The sequence below is a fragment of the Thermothelomyces heterothallicus genome, assembly GCF_042370625.1.
Source record: "Thermothelomyces heterothallicus CBS 202.75 unplaced genomic scaffold P884_scaffold_2, whole genome shotgun sequence".
NCBI classification, from domain to species: Eukaryota; Fungi; Ascomycota; class Sordariomycetes; order Sordariales; family Chaetomiaceae; genus Thermothelomyces; species Thermothelomyces heterothallicus.
In genome coordinates this window covers 1,120,038-1,142,515 of record NW_027192563.1, presented here as the reverse complement: position 1 = coordinate 1,142,515, position 22,478 = coordinate 1,120,038, and the positions used below count along the sequence as shown (strand labels likewise).

The 22,478-nt window shown below is 56.3% G+C and overlaps 6 protein-coding genes and 1 non-coding gene across 7 annotated transcripts; 4 read left to right on the top strand and 3 right to left on the bottom strand.

Moving 5' to 3' along the window:
• Positions 1 to 616: 616 nt before the first annotated feature.
• On the top strand, positions 617 to 4,171 carry P884DRAFT_216744 (uncharacterized protein). Its single transcript, XM_069439323.1, has 2 exons — positions 617 to 1,039; positions 1,100 to 4,171. The coding sequence occupies exons 1-2, from the start codon at positions 955 to 957 to the stop codon at positions 3,709 to 3,711; spliced, it is 2,697 nt and encodes an 898-aa protein (XP_069301176.1). The 5' UTR covers positions 617 to 954; the 3' UTR covers positions 3,712 to 4,171.
• A 962-nt stretch (positions 4,172 to 5,133) lies between these two features.
• On the bottom strand, positions 5,134 to 6,702 carry P884DRAFT_274837 (uncharacterized protein; the record flags this gene model as incomplete). The annotated part of the gene is made up of 1 exon (XM_069442775.1): positions 5,134 to 6,702. The coding sequence occupies one exon, from the start codon at positions 6,700 to 6,702 to the stop codon at positions 5,134 to 5,136; it is 1,569 nt and encodes a 522-aa protein (XP_069301175.1).
• A 6,995-nt stretch (positions 6,703 to 13,697) lies between these two features.
• P884DRAFT_254920 (uncharacterized protein) lies at positions 13,698 to 15,816 on the top strand. Its single transcript, XM_069440936.1, has one exon. It carries the CDS (start codon positions 13,802 to 13,804, stop codon positions 15,365 to 15,367), a length of 1,566 nt encoding a protein of 521 aa, XP_069301174.1. The 5' UTR covers positions 13,698 to 13,801; the 3' UTR covers positions 15,368 to 15,816.
• Positions 15,817 to 17,004: 1,188 nt separating this feature from the next.
• Positions 17,005 to 19,353, top strand: P884DRAFT_216735 (HAD-like domain-containing protein). Its single transcript, XM_069439322.1, has 4 exons — positions 17,005 to 17,265; positions 17,478 to 17,732; positions 17,807 to 18,100; positions 18,233 to 19,353. Exons 1-4 carry the CDS (start codon positions 17,237 to 17,239, stop codon positions 19,161 to 19,163), a joined length of 1,509 nt encoding a protein of 502 aa, XP_069301173.1. The 5' UTR covers positions 17,005 to 17,236; the 3' UTR covers positions 19,164 to 19,353.
• Positions 19,354 to 19,577: 224 nt separating this feature from the next.
• Positions 19,578 to 19,668, top strand: P884DRAFT_t25. The gene has a single exon. It is a non-coding gene; the product is annotated as a tRNA-Pro (tRNA).
• Positions 19,658 to 20,679, bottom strand: P884DRAFT_52622 (uncharacterized protein). Its single transcript, XM_069445945.1, has one exon. It carries the CDS (start codon positions 20,582 to 20,584, stop codon positions 19,808 to 19,810), a length of 777 nt encoding a protein of 258 aa, XP_069301172.1. The 5' UTR covers positions 20,585 to 20,679; the 3' UTR covers positions 19,658 to 19,807.
• Positions 20,558 to 21,227, bottom strand: P884DRAFT_254915 (uncharacterized protein). The gene has a single exon (XM_069440935.1). It carries the CDS (start codon positions 21,145 to 21,147, stop codon positions 20,776 to 20,778), a length of 372 nt encoding a protein of 123 aa, XP_069301171.1. The 5' UTR covers positions 21,148 to 21,227; the 3' UTR covers positions 20,558 to 20,775.
• Between the last annotated feature and the right edge of the window lie 1,251 nt (positions 21,228 to 22,478).

The following is a 22,478-nucleotide window of genomic DNA, read 5'->3' as shown; positions in this document are numbered from 1 at the left end:
CCTCCTTTCCCTTTCGTTCCATCTTCAATCAGATGAGATTCACAAAGTCCAGTCATTAGTCGATAATGTGACAATTTGGACGACGTTTTCAGCTTAATTAGCGAGTAGATTGGTCATGAAGATAGTAATCCGCACATCCTTTGCAGGTAACGTAACAGGTGGTTGTTCTTGAGGTTTCACGGAAATCAAAACATTTACGAGAGCGGGACTGGGAACTCCCTTATCTGAGGGCTGAAGAGTTAAAAAATTCCACGAAAAAAAAAAGAAAGCAGCATTTGTGACTGCTTTCTGATGCATGATGTAGGTCGCCAAAGCCGGTTCTTTTCATATTCTTTTGCGGTTAAATTAATTATGGCCCCATCATTTGGAGGTTCAGCCCTGCCAGGGACGGCATATCCAAGGCGAGGAGAGCAGGGGTCATGGTGGTCCGGGCTCCAGGCACCGGTTCAGAGTCCCCACTGCACTTGTTCTTGGCAACAGCCCCACCCCCGCCAACTTTCGCACACTTCAATACCTTGCACATCAGGCGCTCGCTGGAAGTACTGATGAGTGACCGAGATGCATGCCTTGGATGTTTGCGCGGGCAGAAAGGCACCACAGTGCCGAAACAAAATCGCGCACAATGGCTCTTGAAAATTGAGCGTTGCGAAGCACCTGGCAGTGTGTTGTCAGCTAGCGTGTCGTTTTCGTTATTTTTTTTATGGAGAGGGAACCGGCACAAGTTCAACGAGAGAAAACCGGTGGCTGGTAGCCCAACCACCGACTCTTTTATCTCCTGCCCAACCTCACACAAATCCGCCCGTGAACTATTCTACTCCTTGTTTTTGGGCACGATGCATTGTTTTCCTGCATCGTCAATGCATCATCGATTCCTGTTCTGAGGTTTGGATGGGCAATTGACCGCGCAGCTCCTGTTCGTGTGGTGCCTGTCGCCGGCTCCTCGCACTCCGAAGCATGAACTCCGACTCGCACTCGCAAAACCATCGCAACTCACGCAATTCACACAGCTTCAACTCGGAAGAACATGTGGAGCAGCCTCGTACGTGTATGATGCCCATCATCTGATATTAGCGCCGCTTTGCTCATGGCTGTGTGATAGGAACGCATCTGCAGCCTTCGCCCGACGTGAGACTGGGACAGGATTCTCCGTCAACCGTTGATCCATCTGCGCGGCACTTGCAAACGCAGACGACACATCAAACAGCCGCCCCTTACAATCAGTCTTTTCCGGCCATTTTGCCAGACGACATCTTCACCCCCGCCACCGTTGCCCGATCGTACGGGCCTCCCGTCATCATTGAGGGCCCCTACCGCCGCGTCCCAGAGATTCCCCCTTTGGCTCCGTACGAACGGTCAGACTGGTCGACGTCAATGAACCCCGCTATGGCGACCGATTTCCGGGATGAGCTCGCCCGGCTCGACGGCGTCATCACCCCGGGCGTCGACAACACGCCCTTCATCCACTACGCCATCGAGGCTCTCAGCCGAGACCGGGACACTGGCTTCTCGGCTGCCAACTCGGGCAGCCAAAGCTCTTCATCCGGGCCTGCCTTCGCACCACCACCACCGGGGCATGGTCCTCAGGGACATGGCCCTCAGTCCTACCAGCCCCAACCACCACCACAACAGCAACCCCCTCCGGCTTCCGATCCTCTATTGTCCCCCCCTCCGGAGGCCCATCCCCATGCCGAGACCGCGCCGCCAGACACGCGGCCGCAGCCACTCACGCGTCCATTCATGCCCGGGCCGCAGGAATCTGCCCACTCGCTTGCCGAGAGCCTCCTGAAGAAGGGCTCTCGCCCGGCCCAGCCTCACGCATGGCGGCCCGTCGAACAAGACGAGCTTCTTGTCACCGGAAGCCACGTGCCACTGCCGACCTTCAGACCATGGCCGCTGCGGACTCCGGCACTACTTGTCTTTATGCTCCTCTGCCTCCTCATGATTGCGGCTCTGATCCTGAGCGCTGTCTATTCTCAGCTTCACCAAGGCCTGCTAGAATGGGACTCGCTCTACGGCGGACGGTACTTCCTCTTCCGCATTTTCCCACAGCTAATAGCCGCTCCGATGCTTCTATATGCGCAGTACATGGTTACAACCATGTCCCGCATGATCCCCTTTGTGCGACTGGCGTCCAAGTCGGCCGAAGAGAGGGAAGGCGCCCTGTTCCAGGAGCTCTACCCCTCGTTCCTCTGGCCGCGCTTGGCCGGGCCGTGGAATGTCTGGGTTCCCGTTTTCGTCACCTGGCTGGCGAACTTCACCATCCCGCTGCAGAGCTCGCTGTTCACCGTCATCCTCGTGGAGCGGAGGTGGGTTTGGGCAACCGTCCAGGGCGTCGCCTGGACCCTCGTCGCGCTATACCTCGCCCTGCTAGCCTCGACCGCGATCGCCTGGCGGTATTGGTCCGGTCTGGAGAGCACCGGCGTCATCTGGGACCCCCGCTCCGTAGCCGACATCGCCGCCCTCGTCTCCGAGACCAACACGGCCGACGACTACCGCGGTACCCAGTTGGCCCGGAGCCGCGACGGTATCCGCTTCGCTCTGCGCCGCCGCACCACCGACAGGCTGTGCTACTGGACCTGGAAAGACGGCCGCCACGGCCTCTGGTACGCGCTCGGCAACCCCATGGAAGATGCCGACCCCCTCCTGCCCATCCCGGACCCGGCGACCGCACAGCGAATGCAACGCCACGACGAGAAACATCCCGACCACCACCCTTACCACAACCATGATCCCGAGGCCTCCAACGGCGCCTCCCGCCACCAATACGAATACCTCCCCCTCCCGCTACGCACCTCCCCGCTTCTCTGGGCAACCATCACAGCGACCGTCCTCGTCATCGCCATCTTCGTCGTCACTTTCCTCCCCTCCACCCGCCTGGAGAAGGGATTCCCCCCGAGGCTGCGCACCGGCCCGCGCGGGGGCGCCTTCTCCCCGGCCGACTTTCTCTTCGCCTTCCTGCCCTCCCTCCTCGGCACGCTCGTCTTCCTCGCCTATCGGATCTTCGACAAGCACCTGCGCATCCTGCAGCCCTGGGCCGCCATGTCTTCCTTGTCCTCGTCCTCGTCAACGACGACGACAAACCCGCCGTTCGGCGGCGCGCCCGCCGAGGCGAGCGTCCTCGCCGACTACGCGGCCTGCGCGCCGGGCCAGGCGACGGCGAGGGCGCTGCGCAACGGCCACTGGCGCGTCGCCGGCGTGTCCCTGCTCGCCGACCTCTTCGTCCTCATCCCCGTGCTGGCGGGCGGCTCGTTCATGGCCGTCACGCCCCGAGGGCGCGCGGGGGCCGGCGAGGAGGAAGGGGGGTGGGGCGAGGTGCGCATGTTCGCCAACCAGGTCGCGTACGGCATCCTGCTCGGCCTGCTGGCGCTCTACGTCGCCGGGCTCGCGGTCCTGCTCCCGGCCCGGCAGGCGTTCCGCATGCCGCACGGCGTCACCTGCCTGGCCGAGATCGTCGGGTACCTGGTCAACTCCGAGATCAGGGAGGAGCCCGCGTTCAAGCGGTGCGTGAGCCGGCGGGAGATGGCGGGCAAGCTGGGCGCCGGCGGAGACGCGCCGGCCGGCATGCAGACCCGGTGGGTGTTCGGTTTCGGCGACGGCGACGGCGACGGCGACGGCGGCGTGGGCAACGGAGAGTTGGGAGTGAGGAGGGTGAGGAGGTTTACCGAAAAGCGGAGGGTGAGGAAGAGCCAGATTCGTCGGCCGTTTCTGTGAGCTGGCCCGGGAAAAGGGGGCCACGGACGGGGGCGGAGCTTATTATGATGGGAAACGATACCAAAGGTGGTGGCACCTTGGAAAAAGATCACTCTCGTCTGGCTTTATCTCTACCCCTTTATTTCGTGTTTCTCTTTTGATTTTTTTCTTTTTTTCTTCTCTTTTTCCTCATCCTTTTCTATGCATGGGCCGGCGCCGAGTTGTTGGGTGACGAGTTATGGATGATCATGATGAATCCGGTTGGTGTTTGTCCAACCAAACTTGTTCTAGAATAATCTATCATGACAGGGCTATATAGGGGGTTTGTGACGACTTAACCAGAATGACTACGACTGTGTATGTATGTATGCGTATCGGAGATGGTGGGTTTGCAGGCTGTAGCAGAAATGGAACTGGGTTCTGTAGTACAGTACATACGGATCACGTACAGCCAGACTCTCCACAATAATTATACTACACCAAGGGAGTATATTATATTCCCTTCAACCCAATTTGCTGCTCGTTCAGAGTCACCTAAGCAGGCTGTATGCATTCCCGAGTAATCCGTACCTGAAAAACCTTGGTAAGACATGAATCACACACATCATTTACTGCATCATCTGTCTTGGGATACCCATGCCGGCGAGTGTGTGGGAGTGCCAGACTCTTGGTGGACTGAGACTTGAGCATAACTCAGGGGCCACCGTCGGATAGATTGATGGGCCGGCGGACATTCTTTACAGTAATTAGTTGCATTAATAGCCAACTTCCTGACGCGTATCTTGTCGCGAAACGAGTGAGTCGCGTCTGGGTCAGCGAAAGGCGAGCGAAATAAGTGAGAAACCGCGTTTGGATATCGAAAGCCGCAGCTGGAACAATATCATTTTTGCCAACCGAGGCTCCTCCAAGTGAAAGTGAATTCCATAACCTTTTCCCACCACCACTCTCTCCCAAGCAGCAGCCCATAACTCAGACCCAGGGCTGATCCAGAGGGGACCAAAACCCCAACCCCCTTCCCCCCCCAAAAAAAAAATCACTAGATTTTAAAACACAATATATCATATCCCAACCATCTATCATCCTAATATCATCATCTGGTCATAGCCATATTGCATTGTCTTTCCCCACACCCCTCCAGCCGACACCATTGCCCTGCATTTAGCCGACCCTGGGCAGACCCGCAAGAGTAGAGGAAAGAAGAAGAAAAAAATAAACCCCCTGTTGGAGAACGGGAGTAGAAGAGAAAGTGGGAAGAAAATAAAGGACTTTCCCAACTAGCGGTTGCCCGCCTCTTGATAAACAGAAAGACAGAGGAAGGACCAACCCACCAAGCAGCAGAGAATAGGAACAATCGGTAAAAGGTCAAGGTAGAAGAAGTGGAGGAAGGAAAGGAAGTCAAGGATATATAGAGATATTAGAACGGAATAGGAAAACACGGCCGAGTCAATCTCCTCCTTTTCTCCTTAGGATCCTCATCCAGAGGGAATCTACCCTCCTCCTCCCCGCCTTTTGTCCCCCGTACCTCTCAACCCCTCCTTCCGGGCTAGCGCTACCCCTCGGCAGATCCATGCTCACAACTCCTCTCGACGCCGCGGCCTTGACGGCTGCAGTCGTGCCGCCCTTCCTGTACCCTGCCGCCGCATTCAGCTTCCAAGCTATGCCGATCCTCGCGCTGCCGCCATCGCTACTATCGCTGCCCTTGCTCTTGGCCGCAGAAGCTGACGTGGTTGGCCCCTCATCGCTCACGCTTCGCTTATGATCCGGACGTTGCCCGACTCTCTTCTCCCGCCCGACGGGACTTGGTTTATGATGACGGTGGTGATGGTGGTGACTGTGGTGAACTAGCCCTTGCATGAAACGGCGGGCCAAGTTCCTGGTGGACTCGGTAATGCTGGATGGCCGATCGTCCTCCCCGCCGTCTTCGTCGTCCGAGTCTGTTTCGAAGACGGAAATGTGCGGTGGCGAAGAAGAACGTTCCGTGGGCAAGGGCGGGAGCGGCCGGTCGTAGTAGATACCGGCACGGACCAGCGGTCTGCTGTTGGTGAAGTGGTTTCGAGGCTGATTTTGGCGTTGAGTGTTGGCTAGGTTCGGGAGTGGTGGTGAAGATTGACCTGAAATCTCTGATAGCGAAATGTTGCGGTGGTTGTTGCGTGGAGGAGAGTAATTCCTCACTTCGAAGGAGGAGAAGTTGGGGCTCTCCGAGGAGGACCTGGTCGAAGGTGATCCTGGTGGAGTTGGCCCGGGACTCCGGAGTAGCAGAGGTATTGAATCCAACGAGCTCGCCGCGCTGGAACCCGCATGCCTTGAGCAGGATGTTGTGGCCCTTGAGGAGCCCGGTGTTGGTGTTACTGTTGCGTTGTTCTTCCCGCTGGTGATGGCGGCCCGGGATCGTGGGGGAGATGGGAAGTCGTAATAGAGCGGCGAGGTCTCCAGCCCTGGTGGTTGCCCATCTAAACATGTTTGCAGTCGCGCGGGACTGCGCTTCGGAGAAGGGTCGGTCGAAGGAAACAGAGAATAGCAGGCTTTTTGAGGAGTCCTTGGGGACTGGAGCACTTGATCCTGGCACGATGTAGCCACAAGCCGAGTTGCCTCGTCGGTCTGGCTCCCCGAGTCCACCGGGCTACGCGTTGTTGGAGAGGACTCTCCACGTGCCAGCGTAGGGCCTCGGGCTGTGACCTCGCGAGACCCAGCAGAGTCGATGAGCGCCGGATGGTTCGATTTTACCCTCTGCTCTCCCCTCGCATGCCAGGAGTCCCATGAGTTGGCTTCCAATGTCCGAAATTGAGGGTCGTCCTCTACCGAGAAATCAGAACCGTGGTCTTCCACCAGCTGTGGCGGAGAGGAGTCGGACCCCTGAGAGTTCCGAGCGGTCAAGTGCTTCTTTGGATAATAGTGAACAAAGTCTGAACGGGGATATGAGAAGTTGGTTATGTGCTGTCTCGAAATGGAATGACATGGTCTTTCGTCAGCATCCTGGAAGTTGTCCGGCATAGGCGGCTTCATTAGCCACATGTTGATTGACACTCGATCCAAGGATGGAGATGAGCAGAAATAGAAGATGAAGCTGTTCGCTCCTCAAAATGGCCGCTAAGTAGCAATGATCTAGCCAGTCGATAAAAAGTGAAGGAAGCAGGTAAACCTCGTAAACAGGTCAACATGCCCGTGGAGTTGGAAGCATCAAATGTTATATGCCCGTGCTTCATGGGTCCTGTATACGTATATACCGAGCCCCAGGAACTCGACAAGGAAGGCTAACGGACGGGAGATTGGTCAGAACGCGCCCACTTGCACGATTTGTGATTGGAGGAGAAGGGGGGGGGAAGTAGGTGAAGAAGACACACATGTAGACTAATGCGAGGGATGCGGTGGGCAATCGAGGAATGCCTTGAAACCCCCCATATGCCAGTACAGTAATGTGCTGATAAGCAGGGAGAGTTGGCACACGCACATTTCTCCAAGCACTCGGAGGGGTACGCCATTGCATTGCTTTGCCCACTTCTTAGGTGGGCCGGATTCAGCGAAGTGCAGCAGGGGCGCGTCAAAACGCGTCCTGAGATTGAGTCTGGCCTTGGCCATTGTCCGTGACCGATGCGTATGACGTAGTAAGAACGAGCGCCAGGCCGCCGAAGAAGCAAACTGTTGGATATCCCCGGAAGTATAGCCGGGTCGCCAGTCTAGCAAGCGTAGCGATGCGTTGCTTATTGGGCGGGCAAGGCTCAGAAAAGAAAACTTGCTACTTTGGTGTGCTATATGTATTGATTGATAGGGTTCGCAGAGTGACGGAGTAAAAGGAGTACGGATTACCAAAAGTAACGATCCCATATCAGGCGGAAAGCTGGAAGTCGAGGGCTGAGAAGCGCAACTTCCCTACAAGCCCCTCCCATTTTTACGGCCATAGGGCAAGTGCTAACAGCCATATGAAGTTGGTCCATATACGAAGCAAGGGCTCAAAGACCCCTCTTTCCCTTTCTAGACTGGGGCCGAAGCTAGCCAAAACCAGCCTGTCCAAGACAGGCTGCAGTGAAGCGCATCCATCACTCTCTGATTCCGTTGTTCGATCTTTCAATCTCTAGTCGGAAAGTGGACCGCAGGAAATGGATAAAGGTGGGCCTAACACCCACTACGAGCATGGATAGCCAAGACATTCCGCAGTCGTGTCCAAGGCATCCCAGATTCAATACCCGGCTCTGGCACCAGAGGCGTCTCCAATTGCTTTTTGTGGGCTGCTGTCTCGAACCATCCTTGCCTCCTCGTTTGTCGATCTCCCGGTGCTCCACAGATGCCAAGTTTTGCCAAGCAAAGAGATCGACCCAATCGGAATCCGCTCGCGCCATGCAACAGCGATTTCAGAACTGCCTTGAACAGGATTCGAGACCAGGAAAGCCGTTCGCCATCATTCCATTGGGGATGACCTTGTTACACTCGCATGAGGAATGCGCAGAAAGTTGCGGGGTATACGCACAGCAAGATCGGTGTATGTCAAGCTGCTACAGCTCAAGTTTGCTACTTGCCGCCGTTCAGGTTGCTTGCTACGATTCTTTTAACTAAAGGGGGCTCCTGGTTGTTCGTTCCTGTGTTGGGCGGAATCAACAAGGAGACAAGAAGCATTGGTAGAGTAAACGTCGGACCCGTGAGAGTTTGTGTGCGTTCTTGTTACGGCTCGTGATTTCACGAGGTTTCGTACCCCACCGATGCAGAGATCGGAACATGCCGTAGAGCTCGACCAGGTCCTCTCTATCCGGAAGGGGCGGACTTAAAACCTGCAACTGCCAGAACTACATGCCATTGTTTCCACAGCAGGCATATAAGTACCTAAAATACCTCGCCCTCCAATCTGGTACCTGCAGGCACCAGGTGGAGTGTATGTGTAAATACTAGGTACTGTGTGTCTGGGTGCTTGTAGATCTGGGCCTCAACTGCCAACTGAAGTCCTGTTTGGGAGATGTTGCAGTTTCTCGTTCCCAAACTGGCAATCCACAATTTGACTTTTGTTCTCCCACCGCATCCCCACTTACTACTGCAGCGCAACTAAATTACCCTGGTATTTCCTGCTTCTTCCTACCTTTTCTTGTTTCTTCCCCTGACTTCTTCAATTCCTCACTAGCAACAGTTCGAGGGTTGACACCGCACTCAGGGTGGGCAAAGGGCTACAAGTACTCCGTACACATACTCACTGGATCTACGGAGAAGCCAACAGCAATGCACAACGACGACAATGTTCCAAGGAAACAGAATACTGAAAGGCCACGGCTATGAGTCACGGCACGGCCCCGATTACCGCCCACATACCTGTTGAGACGCAACGCCAGCCTTATAACTGGCCAAACGGTTTCGTATGATGGATGTCCCTGGTATTGGTGCGCGAGCATGAGATCGTCACATATGGGTCCTGGCTGCTCTCAAACCCAACATGGGCTCCGCAAAACGCTAGTGCTGCAACCCCAGCAAAGAGCGCCATTGCACTGTATAAGAGGGTGCTATGCTACCGTCGACACATCCATCTCAACGGTCCGGATGTCCCACCGGTCTGATCTGGTACCTGCGGCAATGTAACAATTCCCTGTGCAGTATTCAGCGAGTGAAACCTGCTCCGCAGGCCCCGAGACCGGAAACTACGCCCTGACTGCCACGCCCTGACTGCCACGCCCTCCATAGTGTAGTCACCTACCCTATGGCTGCTTGTGTGGTTGAGTTCAGAGCACGTACGCCTCTAGGAGGATGTCGCCTTTAACCTCGCGGATTTGGGAGCTACGCAACTTCGATATTCACATACCAAACATACCCTTGTTTTCTAAGGCGGAACGGTTCCTCGATTCTGTAGTCGCCCAGTACCTACTATGGTCTGGAGACGGATGTCCGCAAGCACGACCTAGAGCCGTCACAGCCACCTGCCCCTCCGCCTCCGCGAAAAGTTGATGGAAACGGAGTGGACTGGGGGCCAGGCCACACACGGTTTGTCGCCGGAACTTCGAGCATTTTTTGGTGGCTTGATATTGTGCTAAACTGGCATGGAGCCGGGATAGTACGCACCAAGTCTCGCTCAAACGTCTGGTTAGGCGTGGGACCAATCGGTCTCCATACCCATCGCCCCAAACATGACGGAGCCCAGAGGCTGGTTGAGCGGATACAGCGTTGGTGTCGAGGCTGTGGCCATGACCAGCCTGGCCTCTGCTGCCTTTAAAGCGTCGCCAAGCGAGTAATTCACGTCTTCGTAGTTGGCAGACAGACAGGGCAACCTAGGAAGATGGTGACAAGCAAGCCAGCAGGGCTCAAAGACAGTGATGGCCCGACACACTAGGGGAACATATCTCCTCTCATTCTTCTCATACGACTGAGCCTGGAGGGACATAGAGCCTGAGATCTCCACCATGACAGGAAAGTCCACGAAGAAGGCAAGCTTTACGTGACTTCAGGCGCCAAGGTTCAAGAGGAGTATAAGGTGAGGTCTCGAGGTCTGAGTGCTACTGGCTTCGGCTTGTATGACTGAGATGAGGTGCTACCATCTGAGATTTTCACTAGCACTTGTCACCTTGGACAATCCGGCCGTCATACATTAAGTTTCAATGTTTTCCAGCCATGGATAGCCACTCAAGCACTTGGCCGGAAAGCTCTGACTCTTGGACAGCCTACAAAGGAAATCATCAAGGGTTCATCTTAGGAAACTGGGTATTCGTAACCTACTCTCAACTTGCGAGGTATGGCCTCTGCTCACGCAGGCACGGTTATTAGCAGATCCGCTCTAGAACCATAAGGTATGCGGCTGTTTGCTGACTCTTTGAAATCGGGCAGCGAGTTTCAAAAAGACACAAGAGGCCCCAACCAGGAATTATTCTCCCTTCCTCGGACATGGTGTCGCTTTAATCCAGGAGCAACGTCCACTGTCGAGCAAGAAGAGGGGTTATATCAAGCGTCTCTATGTTACATACATTGGGATATCTCCCCTGTGTGTTGTTGTCAGTATGCAACAGCTTCCTACTGTCTCGTTGTAAGCCTTTTCCTTTAATTTTCTTTTATTTTCTTAACCGTTTTTTTATTTCTTTTCTCCTTTGGAATGACCTATCGTTCTCGCGCTACCTACCTCTGCAGCTAACAGCCGTTGGCCAAACTCAGCACCAGAGACCATGTCCGCGGTACCTCGTACAACACTCTTCGAATGGCCGGAGCTGATCAGCCCCATCCATGAAATATTTAGAATAAAAACAATGTCGAGTATCGCGTACCTGCCATGTACGGAGCTCTCTCTACCGGGACATCCATACGGCCGATCCCGTCGCCGCATTGGGTCCTGCCGTGAAGAGCAACTCCGGGAGGGCAAGGGAGAGTGTGTGATTCGCCGGGACGCACAGATCAGACTGTCTTTGCCCATTGGGGATGAACAGCGCATATCCTTCGGCCACTTGCCTGACACTTTAGCTGGACGCAAGACTGCAACATTAGTAAAACGCATCCGAGCATCGCATTGTGATCGCGGGCCTGCAACCCCTTTGCTCACGCTGCTGCTGTTTGTGGTAAGAGAACCCTTCAACTCCCACCAAGCTGACTATTTCGCCGAGTGATCATCATTGGGCCGGCAAGGTGAGTGCAATGCCAGGCCAGAATCAAGAACAGATTGGATTTCTGGTAGCGTTGAACCCTTGAGTCATTGAAGCCGCGAGGTATGTGCAGAGCGAACAGGGCAGGAGCAAAAGAGGGTGTTGAAGGCCCCTGCCGGAACCGCCCTATCGGGAAGGCTGGGATCTCAATCCAAGCTGCGATTGGTGCAAAGGGACCCATTGTTTCGTCACTCCTGTATGTACGTCCGTACTGCCAACTCAGAGCTTTCCCCTCCTCTTAGTCACCCAACCCCTCTATTTTTTTCAATGGACGAGATTTTCGGGGTCCGTAAGAGCAATTGGGCGCTCAGCTACGAGATTGGCGAGGGAGCTTGGCAAGGAGTATCTTTGACAAGCCGCTGTGAAGCTACCCAGGTGCCCGCAGATTCCTGACGTGAAAGGGCCTGCGTGGGAGCGACGCTGATTCTGCGTGGACTCGTGGACTTGGATACCTTCAAGATGGAATGCGCAAGGAAAGCACAGGAACTAGATGATCCGAACTCCAGCGAGCTGCTCATGCATAGAGGGCCTAGTATACCCTATTATACCCTATAGTCTTTCTTTTTATACCGGGCGGGTGGTGCGATCCGTCCTGAAGGCAGGCCATCTGTGACCGCACTCCGTAGCGGCCCCCCCCCCCCCCCCCCAAAAAAAAAAAAAAAAAAACCCACCTCCCTTCCCCCCTCCTCCAACACCAAATAGACTGTTAGGAGAACTACTGTTTCCCCTCGGTGTTCAGACCGCTTGACAGCAAAAGCAGAGATCGGAGACGGAGGAAGCTTAAAGCATTCATCCGCGACCTTTGTGTCCCTATCAGAAGATACTTAGCTCAGCTGAGCCGATCTAGGCCCGTGCACCAGTTAGCGCTTCATCCCCTGCCAAGTTGCTTTTGTTGTCGGCAAGTGCCAGAAGAGCTCAGCTCTCTTGACCGATCTTTCAAATTCGCCAGTCGCCCAATTTCAACGGCTCTAGCAACCTGTTGAGCTTCGGCCGGATTGAACCCTCGTTTTGCGCCATTGGAACTCGAGTATGCCCTGCGCCAGCAGCCAGGCACTCTATTTCCACAGTCATTCGTTTTAAGCATCGCGGCGGCGTCTTGTCGTGCTGCCGGGATAGCGGTAAGTGACAGTTCCAGGCTCGTCCGCGAGAGAGGTCTGGCGGGCAAGCCAGCGAAGAAGCATCGCGAGACCAAAAAAACAACAAGAGGTCCTGACAAACCTCCCGACAGCTTCACTCTCTCTTGTCGCAGGATCCGACACAGCCAGGCGCTAGATGCTTTGAGATGCCCAAGCAGTCACTCCTTTTGTATTAAATCGCATTTTTGGCGCTGCCCGACCACCGACCTACCAGCAAGCGCTTAATGATTTGGCCAAGTCACTCTTGGTCCCTTTTGCCAGCCACGCACTTTTTCGAGTCCCGCCTCCCGCATTTCCGCACAGCGCCCAATCACTGCAACCTCACAAGCTTGCTCTTGCAAGCTTGTCGACGGCCCCTGTGCTGTGCCCGAGAGCAGGCCTCTTCGCCCCATTCTTCCGTTCAGTCCCGTCACCACCCAATCCTTGCTTCTCCGAAGAGGAAATCACGGGGGCATCCCTCCTTTAAACACCAACCCCAGCATTTTCCAGGGTAAGTTGTGTTCGGCTGCCCCCCCCCGCTGCGAGGAGCATCCCCGCACACAACTGTGCCCACCGCCAGTATCTGACCCTGAGTTGTTTCCACACAACAGCAACCGGACTTTAGCAGCAGCAAATCCACGTCACCACTGCGCGTGGTGACTGTTCGCCTTGTCGACCACACCAGCGTTCGCTGGTGCTTTGGGAGACCTTGCTGCTGGCAGTCAAGAAGTGTCGTCCCCTCGTACCTCCAGCGAGTTTCACGGAAGCCCCATTCCCCCCCTCCAACAGCGCCAGCAACGGACGCTTCCTCGCCGACAAGGCTCGTTGACCCCCCGACAAGAAGACAGATCGCCCACTCCATCTTCCCACCGCACCCTCCGCCGAACTTCTCGCTTCTCAGCCAGTCCCAGTCCAAGCCCCCGCCCGCCCGATCCCGCACCGCGTCGAGTCCACCTCGAAGCCGCTACCCTTGGCATCACTCTGCGGCCCCTCTTCTCGACCCTCGGTGGAGCTGCGCGAACTGGACCGGCCGAGCAAGTCTTCCAATCCTTCCGGCGGCAACTCTCCCAGGAGTTGAGCGACGATCCCGAAGAAGCGTCGACTGTTCAACCGTCCTCGTTCAACCCGGTCCCACAAACCCCTCTCCAGACAAGACCCAAGCCCCATCCGGCCGTCCGACTCTCCAAGCACACCAAGAGCGCTATCCTCTGGGCCCTCGAAGAAGCCCTTCGAAAACCCCATCCTTTCACTCCGGACCCCGTGGAGGAGAACGCTTCGATGGCGGATCTTCTGGCCGGCACCAGCGGCCCTGCCACAACCAATGGCCACGCTACCTCGTCTTCCCGTCCGACTGCGCCTCCAGCCCAGACCGGATCGCCACAACAAGTTATCCGCGGTCCCCGCATGATCATGCGCGAGCGGGCAGAGCGTGAGGCCCGGCAGCGAGCGGAGCGAGAGCAGATGGAGCGCGCCCGCGCCGAGGAGGAGGCTCGGTTGCTCGAAGAGACACAACGCCGGGCGGCAGAACAGAGATCACACGTTGCTGGCGCTGTTTCGGGCGGCGACATAGGCGCAGACCCGGCGACTCAACGCCGGCAACAGCGTGCGCAGGAGGCCCAGGCATCTTCGCGAGTCCCTGCCGGTATGCCTTCGGCTTCCACGCAGCAACCCTCGGCAACTGTACCGCCTTTACGCCCAACGAGAGTCCCGGAGACAGCTCAGACACCGCAGAACTTTAGCAGTTCTGCACCCCAGCCCGGTGTCAACGCCCCAGCACCTGCGCCGGCGGCGGGCGAGTCGTCCACCCAAGGCGCAGGTCCCGCCGGAGGAGGCACTACCCGTATCAAGAACACCTTCCCCCACGCCTTCGAGCGGTGGGAGGCTCTCTCGGCCCATTGGGAAGGCATGACGAGTTTCTGGCTGCGGCGACTCCAGGAAAACACAGACGAGGCCGGGCGCAACCCGATAAGCACACAGCTTTCGCGGCAGGTTGCCGATCTCTCGGCCGCCGGCGCTAACCTCTTTCATGCCGTTGTCGAGCTGCAGAGGCTCCGCGCCAGTTCCGAGCGCAAATTCCAAAGGTGGTTCTTCGAGACCCGTGCCGAGCTGGAGCGGCACCAGGAGGTCAACGCGATGCTGGAGGCTCAAATGGAACAAGAGCGACAGGCCAGGGCCGACGCCGTCCGCAAGGCTGCGCAGCACGAAGCCGAGAATGTGAAGCTCCAGAAGATGGTGGCCGAAATGCGGCGAGAATTGCTCATCTCCAAGGAGGAGGCTCGTCGCGCCTGGGAGGAGCTTGGCCGCCGCGAACAAGAAGAGCGCGACCGGACAGTCTCGCTTCAGCAAGGTCACCCGACCATTGTCGGCGGAGTGCAAGTCGTACCCATGACCCAAAATATCCCGGGTCGCACTGCAAGCCGGCACAACCGATCGGGCAGCCAGGCTGCCGACACGTCGGATTACATGGCCGGCCAAACGAGTCAATATCCTCCCGCAGCTTCGCCCTCGCACGGCGCACCGCAGTCGCCGGCCCCGACGGGCGATCCGAGCGCGAGATACTACCAGCCGGGCGAAGCCAGCGGTCAGGAAGCCGGCGACTACGGTGCGGGCTCGGAGGCGGGATACAGTGAGGGCGAATATATGGTCGATTCGAGGGGAAATTATCTGAGAGATGAGCACGGCAACAAGATCCCCTTCCACAGCCCCTCCACTTCGCCGAGCAGGGGCAGACGGCCGGATGCCGCCGCTGAGGACTACGAGAGCCCGGCCTCGCAGGTGCCCACAAGCTACCCCCCCTCTAGTTCTCACTGGGCTAGTCAGCACGCCGGCGTAGGCGACTACACGGGCCAGGGCTTTGCCGCGCCTGGCTGGGAGACCATGCCCCGTCACCACCACCCCACCCGGCTGAGCGACGTGATAGAGGAGGATGAGCGCAGCCGCACATCAATGAGCCATGCAAGTCGCGCCTGAGCCTTGCTCATCTTGTATGCTTGCGTGCGTGGGTGCGTGCATGCGTGCGTGTCCTGCAAGATCGAGTATGGCGAAAGACGATCAAACATTGCACCTACCAAACTGGCGCGATGACAATACGACAGGGGATCATTGGATTGCGGCTTGCGGCTCGTCGACTCGGCCATGTATCTCTCTATCGGCGGATCTCGGCTTTCCCCGGATGCACACTGTGTTGCATAGCATCTCATCTTCAGCAGGCGGCTTGTTGTGTGTTCAGCATGAGCATTTGTTTCTTTTTCGGCATTTGGCGTCTGCGGCCAGATTGGCAAAGCAGCAAGACCCTTTCTCGCCCTGTTGACCATGGATCCTCCGTCAGCTTCGTCCGAAAACACTTCCGCCATGGTAACCTTCCGCCCAGCCGATCTGAGGCAGCTCGGTCTCTTCATCGTCATTGTTCGGTGTACGACGTTTCCTGAATACCGGTAAATGATACAGAGGACCGACAATGGAGGACGACATCTTTGCGAATACGACTTCGGCATCTACACTGCATATTGCGATTTTCTCTCGAGTCCGCGTTTCAAGTTCTTAAGCTGGTTTCTGCGCGGCGTTCGCTTAGGAGAAGCAAGAGATTGGCTTGGAGATTGCATGCATCATATCATCTTCTTTCTCACATTTCTTTTAATCGCCTTTTCTCTTCTGGTCCGTTGCATCTGAGGTCTGCTGCTGGCATCAAGCTCGCTCTTTTCTTGGGCGAAGCTTCATGTGAGACCCGACAGAAGATCAGGAGGGAAAAGGCAAAAGTTCGACATCGGAAGTTATGGGGGTGTTTGGGTGGCCATGATGGTAAAGAACAGAACGCCTTGTTTCACGAATCGGAACGGAATAGACGACATCAGCACGGCATGGCATGTCCTACCTTTTTTTTTTACTTGTTCGGAACGCCACGATTAGGCGGATCCCGGTTCCTATTCGATCGACCACCTCTCTCCTGGATGGCAGGTTTGTTACTCTGTCTCCATGGTGAGGCGTTGCACAGCGGTGGTGAAGAGTCGGAAGTGGAGGACATAATCGTAATGTGGAGGACGGGGCCGTCGTGGATGTGTGGTTCGTGATGAGCAGCAACGTCGAGTCATGGGATGTCGGGGGAGGGAACAACACTTTATCCCTTCCCCGGAGTACAACCTAGAAGCCGGAGCGGGAGGGATCCGGGCCGCATTTTTGTACTTGTAGTGAACTTGATGGGAGATGGAATGAATGGGACGATTTTGGCATGTTATGCGCGCTCCAAGTTTAGAACCCCTAGAAGCCGGGTTCTTGTGATGTTCCACTTCCGTAAAATTGTTGCAGCTTGCCGAAGTTATCTCAAACCCGCTCGCTCTGGGTTTTTTTGTCTGGTGCTCTCGGTGCTGATGGGAAGATACCTACTGCTCACAGCCGCTTACATGCCCCAGCGGTGATTTTAATTGATTGACAATAACGTTATCTATCTCCTTACTGTACGGCGGCAGTTGGTTCGGAAACCTATCCGTACAGTAAAGCCAGGTGGGGCGGGACCCTAGACGTCCCTGTACGGATTACTCCGTACTGTGTATGTAAACTTGGTCTCCACCGCAAGCTTCGCCTGGCAACTTCGAGTCGGGCAAACAAATGGCAGTCAACAACCTGGGCTCCAACTCTTCTCATTCGTTACTGAACCCATTGATTCTGATTGAATTATTACTTTCCTTACATCAGGATAATTAATACAGGCAATTGGGCTAACCTAATCTCTTTAACACAACTTTCGAACGCCGCTCGTGAAATATACGGCTTGGGGGAATCGAACGGGAAGTTCCATTCCCCAACAGAGCGCGTAAAAGCAAACCGCCAGAAATCTCGTTCGACATGGCGGGCGTTGCGGCTCCCATTTACAGGTATGTCTAACCTGGCGAACATTCTAGAGAATACCTCCATGGTTGTCACTTTCGGGGCTGTCTGGTCGAGCCAAAACCCACCGATGCCGGCGCGGTCAGTGTTTTTTTTTTTTTTTTTTTTTTTTTAAAAAAAAAAAAAAAAAAAAAAAAGACACAATCAGCCATGCAACGCGATCGCGGAAGTCGGAGCCTCTTTCGCTAACTCATGTCAGGAACTCCCTCCGGGGGTTGGGGACAACCGCACTACCAACACGTTGTGCTGCACGTCCCATCTCTCCCCGAGTAATGGGGGGGTTGAGGTGCGCATCGTGCCTGAGCTCTGCTGCGGGCACGAGACGGCCTCTGACTGCTGCTCAGCTGCCGCCGACAAGGACCCGGGTTGTTGTCGGGCGGGCGAGAGGGTTCAGGACCGACGTCAAGGTTGGAGGTTCGGGTCTGGAGCCGCCTCCCTTTGCGTTTGCTTTTGAGTGAGCTTTTTTTGCTTTCCAGCCTCGTCAATTTCCGGTATCAGGTCATCTCGCCCGACTGACCTGCGGAACAGCATCGACGGCGTCTTGCTCCACGTCGCCAAGCCGATTCCAGGGGCTGCTGAGGTGCTCCGGTTCCTGAACGACTACAACATCCCGTTTATATTGCTCACCAACGGCGGCGGCAAGCACGAAAGGGACCGTGTCCGCGATCTCAGCGAGAAACTGGGCGTCCAGCTGTCTACAGACAACTTTGTCCAGTCTCACACGCCCTTCCAGGAGCTTCTCGAAGGGCCGGACAGCCTGCGGGACAAGACGGTCCTGGTGACGGGGTCCGACTACGAGAAGTGCCGTGCCATCTTCAAGGAGTACGCAGCCCTGCCCCCCTCCGCTGAGCGCCACCTGATATAACATATGTATATATATATATATATACATATATATACGTCCACGTCGGACGCGTCATACTGATTCTGAGTTCTCCACAAACGCACCTGCAGATACGGTTTCCAAAATGTCGTGACTCCAGCCGACATTTTCGCCGCAGACCCGACCATCTTCCCCTTCCAGTCCGCTTCCTCGTACCCCCACCCGAGCCAGCCCCTCCCCAAGCCGCTCTACAACAAGCCGACCATCGACCGGGCATCCCTCCCCTCACATCTCAAGATCGACGCCATCTTCGTCCTCAACGACCCCCGCGACTGGGCGCTCGACACCCAGATCATCACGGACCTCCTGCTCTCCCACGCCGGCTATCTGGGGACCTACTCCCCGCTCAACGGCAAGGGCAACGGCGACAACGGCGGCGGCTGGCAGCAGGACGGGCAGCCGCGGCTCTACTTCAGCAACGCCGACCTGCTGTGGAGCGCGGCCTACCACCTGCCGCGGCTGGGCCAGGGCGCGTTCCAGGCCGCGCTGGCGGGGCTCTGGCGGCGCATCACGGGCGGCGCCGCCGAGCTGCGGCGCACCAGCATCGGCAAGCCCTTCGCCGAGACGTACCGCTTCGCCGAGCGCGTCCTGGCCGCCCACAGGCGCGGGGTCCTGCGCGCCATGGGCCATCATGTCCTCCACTACCACCACCACCAGCACCGACAGGATCCTCCCGCTGATCTCGCTCCCGATGGTGGCGGCAGCGGCAGCGGCAGCGGCGGCGGCGACGAGGGCGGGGAGGTGGCGTTGCGGCGGGTGTACATGATCGGGGACAACCCGGAGAGCGACATCGCGGGTGCCAACGGGTACGCCAGCCCGGAGGGGACCGAGTGGGTGCCGGTGCTGGTCCGGACGGGCGTCTGGAGCGAGGGGAGGGGGGGTAAGCTGGAGGGGCGGTTCGAGCCGAGGACGGTGGCGGACGACGTGACGGCGGCGGTGAGGTGGGCGCTGAGGAGGGAAGGATGGCACCGTTGTGTGACGGAGGACGGGGAGCTACGGTGATGGGGAGCTTTGTTTTCTTTTGTTGGTGGGGGGGCTTTTGAGGGGTTAGATTACCCTTTCAGTGCGGTTTAGCGCATAGGATAGATATGGCGTTCGGAAGTTCTTTCCGTACCCTCCATTACCCTCCATCAGGATGTCGATGGTAGTCTCCGGGGTGCAGCATTGGATATGGCGGACCAGGTGCCCCCCCCCCCACCCCCCCAAAAGGGAAGAGGGTTGATCCTGAGAGTGCTTGAATCTACACAGTTATCCCATGTACTGACTTGTACGGCTACCTAGAAAACACTTTTTGTCAGGATACACTCGGGGAATGCATCGTTTGTGTCGAGAAGAGAAGTTGTTAGTCTGGGGAAGACGCCGGCCTCGCAGTCACTTGAGCTGTACTTCAGGTCCTCGAATCCCAACAATCTCATTGGCTTGGTGGTCTAGTGGTATGATTCTCGCTTAGGGTAAACCCTACAGCTCCAGCTGCGAGAGGTCCCGGGTTCGATCCCCGGCCAAGCCCCATCAACTCAACTTGCCTTTCGTTTTGCTGTTTTTCTCCTTAATTTTTGCCTCCATTCCTTCCTTTTTGTTAGATCTGGAGACTTGGTGGAATTTACTCCCCTACCACCTACCTCCCATTGCCCAATGGCGGAAATGGCCTAGTTTCTTTTTGCACTATTCGTACACTTCCGAGCGGTGGTGGACCGAGCATTATCCCGCGGAGAACCCGCGGACTTTAAGCCAGAAGAAAGTCTTGGCATACAAGCTGAGATCGTCAGTTCTGTCCGCGTTCTTTTGTGTTCTTTGAACTCGGTCTCTTTTGAGTGGGAGGTATATGCAGGTATTGGCATCGTCCATACAATCTGTATATTGCCATCCACTCCAGACTGGCGACAGACTGTGGCTCGGCTAAGGCTTGGCTGTCTTTTACGAGACCACGATGGCAGCAACCTCAAAAAGAACCAGAAAGAGTCCCGGGATGATATGACAAGGGCACAAAAAAAACAAAAAAAAGAAAAAAAAAAAAAAAACAAGCTTTTCGTGTCTCCGGCAATCCAATCTGCTGTGGTAGCGGGATAATATATTGTAAATAGCCGGGAGCTGTGCCAATCTAATGCGCTGCTATTTTCGCAGCGACGTCTACCATCCGGCGCTACTTGGCAAGCGCCCGCGGCCGGGAACCTGGGACACCGCCGGCCTCGATAGTAGTTAAACGTTTTAAGGGTGCACGCAGGCTGCGATCTCGAGCTTGTTGGCTGCAGATTGTCCAAGAGGCCGGGACCAGGTCGTACGTAGTGTACTAGGCGCAGATGAACCAGACTCGGAATGCACTCCGTAGTGTGCGGAATAGTGCACACCGACCAGAGAAACCACGGTCCGGATTCGCGTGGTGTAGACAGACAGAGAGGCTTCGCAGGATCGGTTCGCTCTCCCATCCAGGTTCCCAGTCCCTCCCCACTCCGGCTCAGCGTTGAGTACCTTAACGTTATTAGTGAAATCAGTTCTGGGAAGTAGGCCTAGCATGGAAACCCGCGGCTCTCCGATCAGACCATTCCCAAAGGCCAAGAGCAAAAGCACCGAGAAGGGTTGAAGGAGTCTGGATGGATGGTGTGAACGACAAGAGCTACTAGCGTGTCAAGCCGCAAAGGCTCGGTAAAATCCTGGGCCCTCCATTCGTCCAGTCTCCCATCGGTGTCACAGCCGGCGGTTTGGTTGCATATCCCCGATCTTGAGTCTCGGTGTCTGTATCCAGGACGACCCGGGCTCGACACGCACACAACTCGGACGCAGAGCTCAAACGGGAGAGGCGCGGGAGTGGGATGAGGGGTTTGGCCTGACCTGACCGGCTCGATGAGGAAACCGGGATTACCAACACGGTGCCCGCACCTGTTCTTCGTTTCATTTTATTTTCCAGCGAACCGACCTCCCCTTTGAGATCTTCTCGAGTCCTGGGCTTGTGGATGTCCTGTGGTGCGTCCGCGATCGGGCGACTTGACATCGCGAAGCTTGCACCTCTCCAAACAAAATGTCTCGACGAATACCGCAAAGAAGGAGAGGCCGAGTCAGCTCCGTTACTGGACTCGAAAGTCGCCGTCCACCAAAACGATTTGGCTTCGGCATTTGGTGCTCCGGAACGCAGACCTTGGCGCAGCCAAACGGAGCGTTCCAAGCCGCGGACCATTCATTATCAAAGTAGTAGGGCGAATGACGCCAGTTCTTGGAGCCCCACAAGCCTTGCAATTCCTGTAGCTCCCGTCATCCTTGGCCTCTTCCTGCATAATCTGGATTTGATTCTTGCTGGGAGTCCTCCTGCTGCCATGGCTGAAACTGCCTTCCCACGCAAAGATGGTGCGCATTGGAAGAGGACGACATACTGCGCAGAGTACTTCGTACGGAACGCAGTCGGATTGCTGATGACTCGGTCTGCAACGAAACGGGGCTGCAGTACACTCGTTGACGGCAGGAGATAAGCGAGCCGAGTGCACTACTACGGATACACTACGGCTTTACACTCGGTACTCGTATCAAACAAGGACGGAGCACGCTACTTGTGACTCTTGATAAGCTGTTGGCGTAGTTACAGCGCAACGGCCCCGCACTATTGGCCAAGTCGTTCCATGGCATGCGGCGGTTCCACTTCAGCCGCTGATGGCAACCTTAGCACCGAAAGTTGCAAGTGGTGCGTTTTTTTCCTGGAATGGGGTAGTTACCGTTTTTCCGACTGCCGTTCTTCGGACCTCCAGCAGCCATGGGATGGAAGCAGACCCCAAGAACAACTCCCGCCGAATTATGGTAACCCCTTGCTCAATCAGATTTCTCCGTCTTGTGGATGCAGTTTGGGCTTCCTTCTTCTTCCTTGAGAGAGGAGCCAGAGACTGCCTGTTCAGTCGTATCGGCATATCGTACCGGTGTTATTGGATCAAGAATGAACGGATCGCGTGCTGTGCCCCAGACCGTGGTTGCGGGCCAGTCCCCGCTTCAATCAATCCTTGTCAAATCCATCGGGAGCTCGACCCATTGCCCAGCATCAAACCAATTTAGGCAGGTCAGCAGATTAACGTTGCTGGGCCTTGCATCTCCCGCGATACTCGCCGGCTGGCTGGCGTGCTCCTTCCAGTAATCACGCCCCTCCCCGGCTTATCCCACATGTTCCCCAGGCGTGGTGGCCCCCTCCCCCTTCCCTGCGACTGCCCACTAATTCGAGAGACGGTTATCTGGTAGCCCCCAGCAGCGAGCCACCACAGGGTCGCCCAGCGCCGCCCTCCGGTCCTCCCAAAGTCGCAAGCGGGCCTTGGATCCCTTTCCACTGAACTAACTTTCCCTCGCTTG

Excerpts from the sequence above, each read along its gene's own strand:
- P884DRAFT_254920 (XM_069440936.1), top strand. The coding sequence starts at position 13,802 with ATGATCATGCGCGAGCGGGCAGAGCGTGAGGCCCGGCAGCGAGCGGAG.
- P884DRAFT_254915 (XM_069440935.1), bottom strand. The coding sequence starts at position 21,147 with ATGTCAAGTCGCCCGATCGCGGACGCACCACAGGACATCCACAAGCCC.
- P884DRAFT_216744 (XM_069439323.1), top strand. The coding sequence starts at position 955 with ATGAACTCCGACTCGCACTCGCAAAACCATCGCAACTCACGCAATTCA. Across the intron at positions 1,040-1,099 it reads AGAACATGTGGAGCAGCCTC|GAACGCATCTGCAGCCTTCG; the intron begins GTACGTGTATGA and ends GCTGTGTGATAG.
- P884DRAFT_52622 (XM_069445945.1), bottom strand. The coding sequence starts at position 20,584 with ATGGGAGAGCGAACCGATCCTGCGAAGCCTCTCTGTCTGTCTACACCA.
- P884DRAFT_216735 (XM_069439322.1), top strand. The coding sequence starts at position 17,237 with ATGGCGGGCGTTGCGGCTCCCATTTACAG. Across the intron at positions 17,266-17,477 it reads GTTGCGGCTCCCATTTACAG|GAACTCCCTCCGGGGGTTGG; the intron begins GTATGTCTAACC and ends AACTCATGTCAG. Across the intron at positions 18,101-18,232 it reads TGCCGTGCCATCTTCAAGGA|ATACGGTTTCCAAAATGTCG; the intron begins GTACGCAGCCCT and ends ACGCACCTGCAG.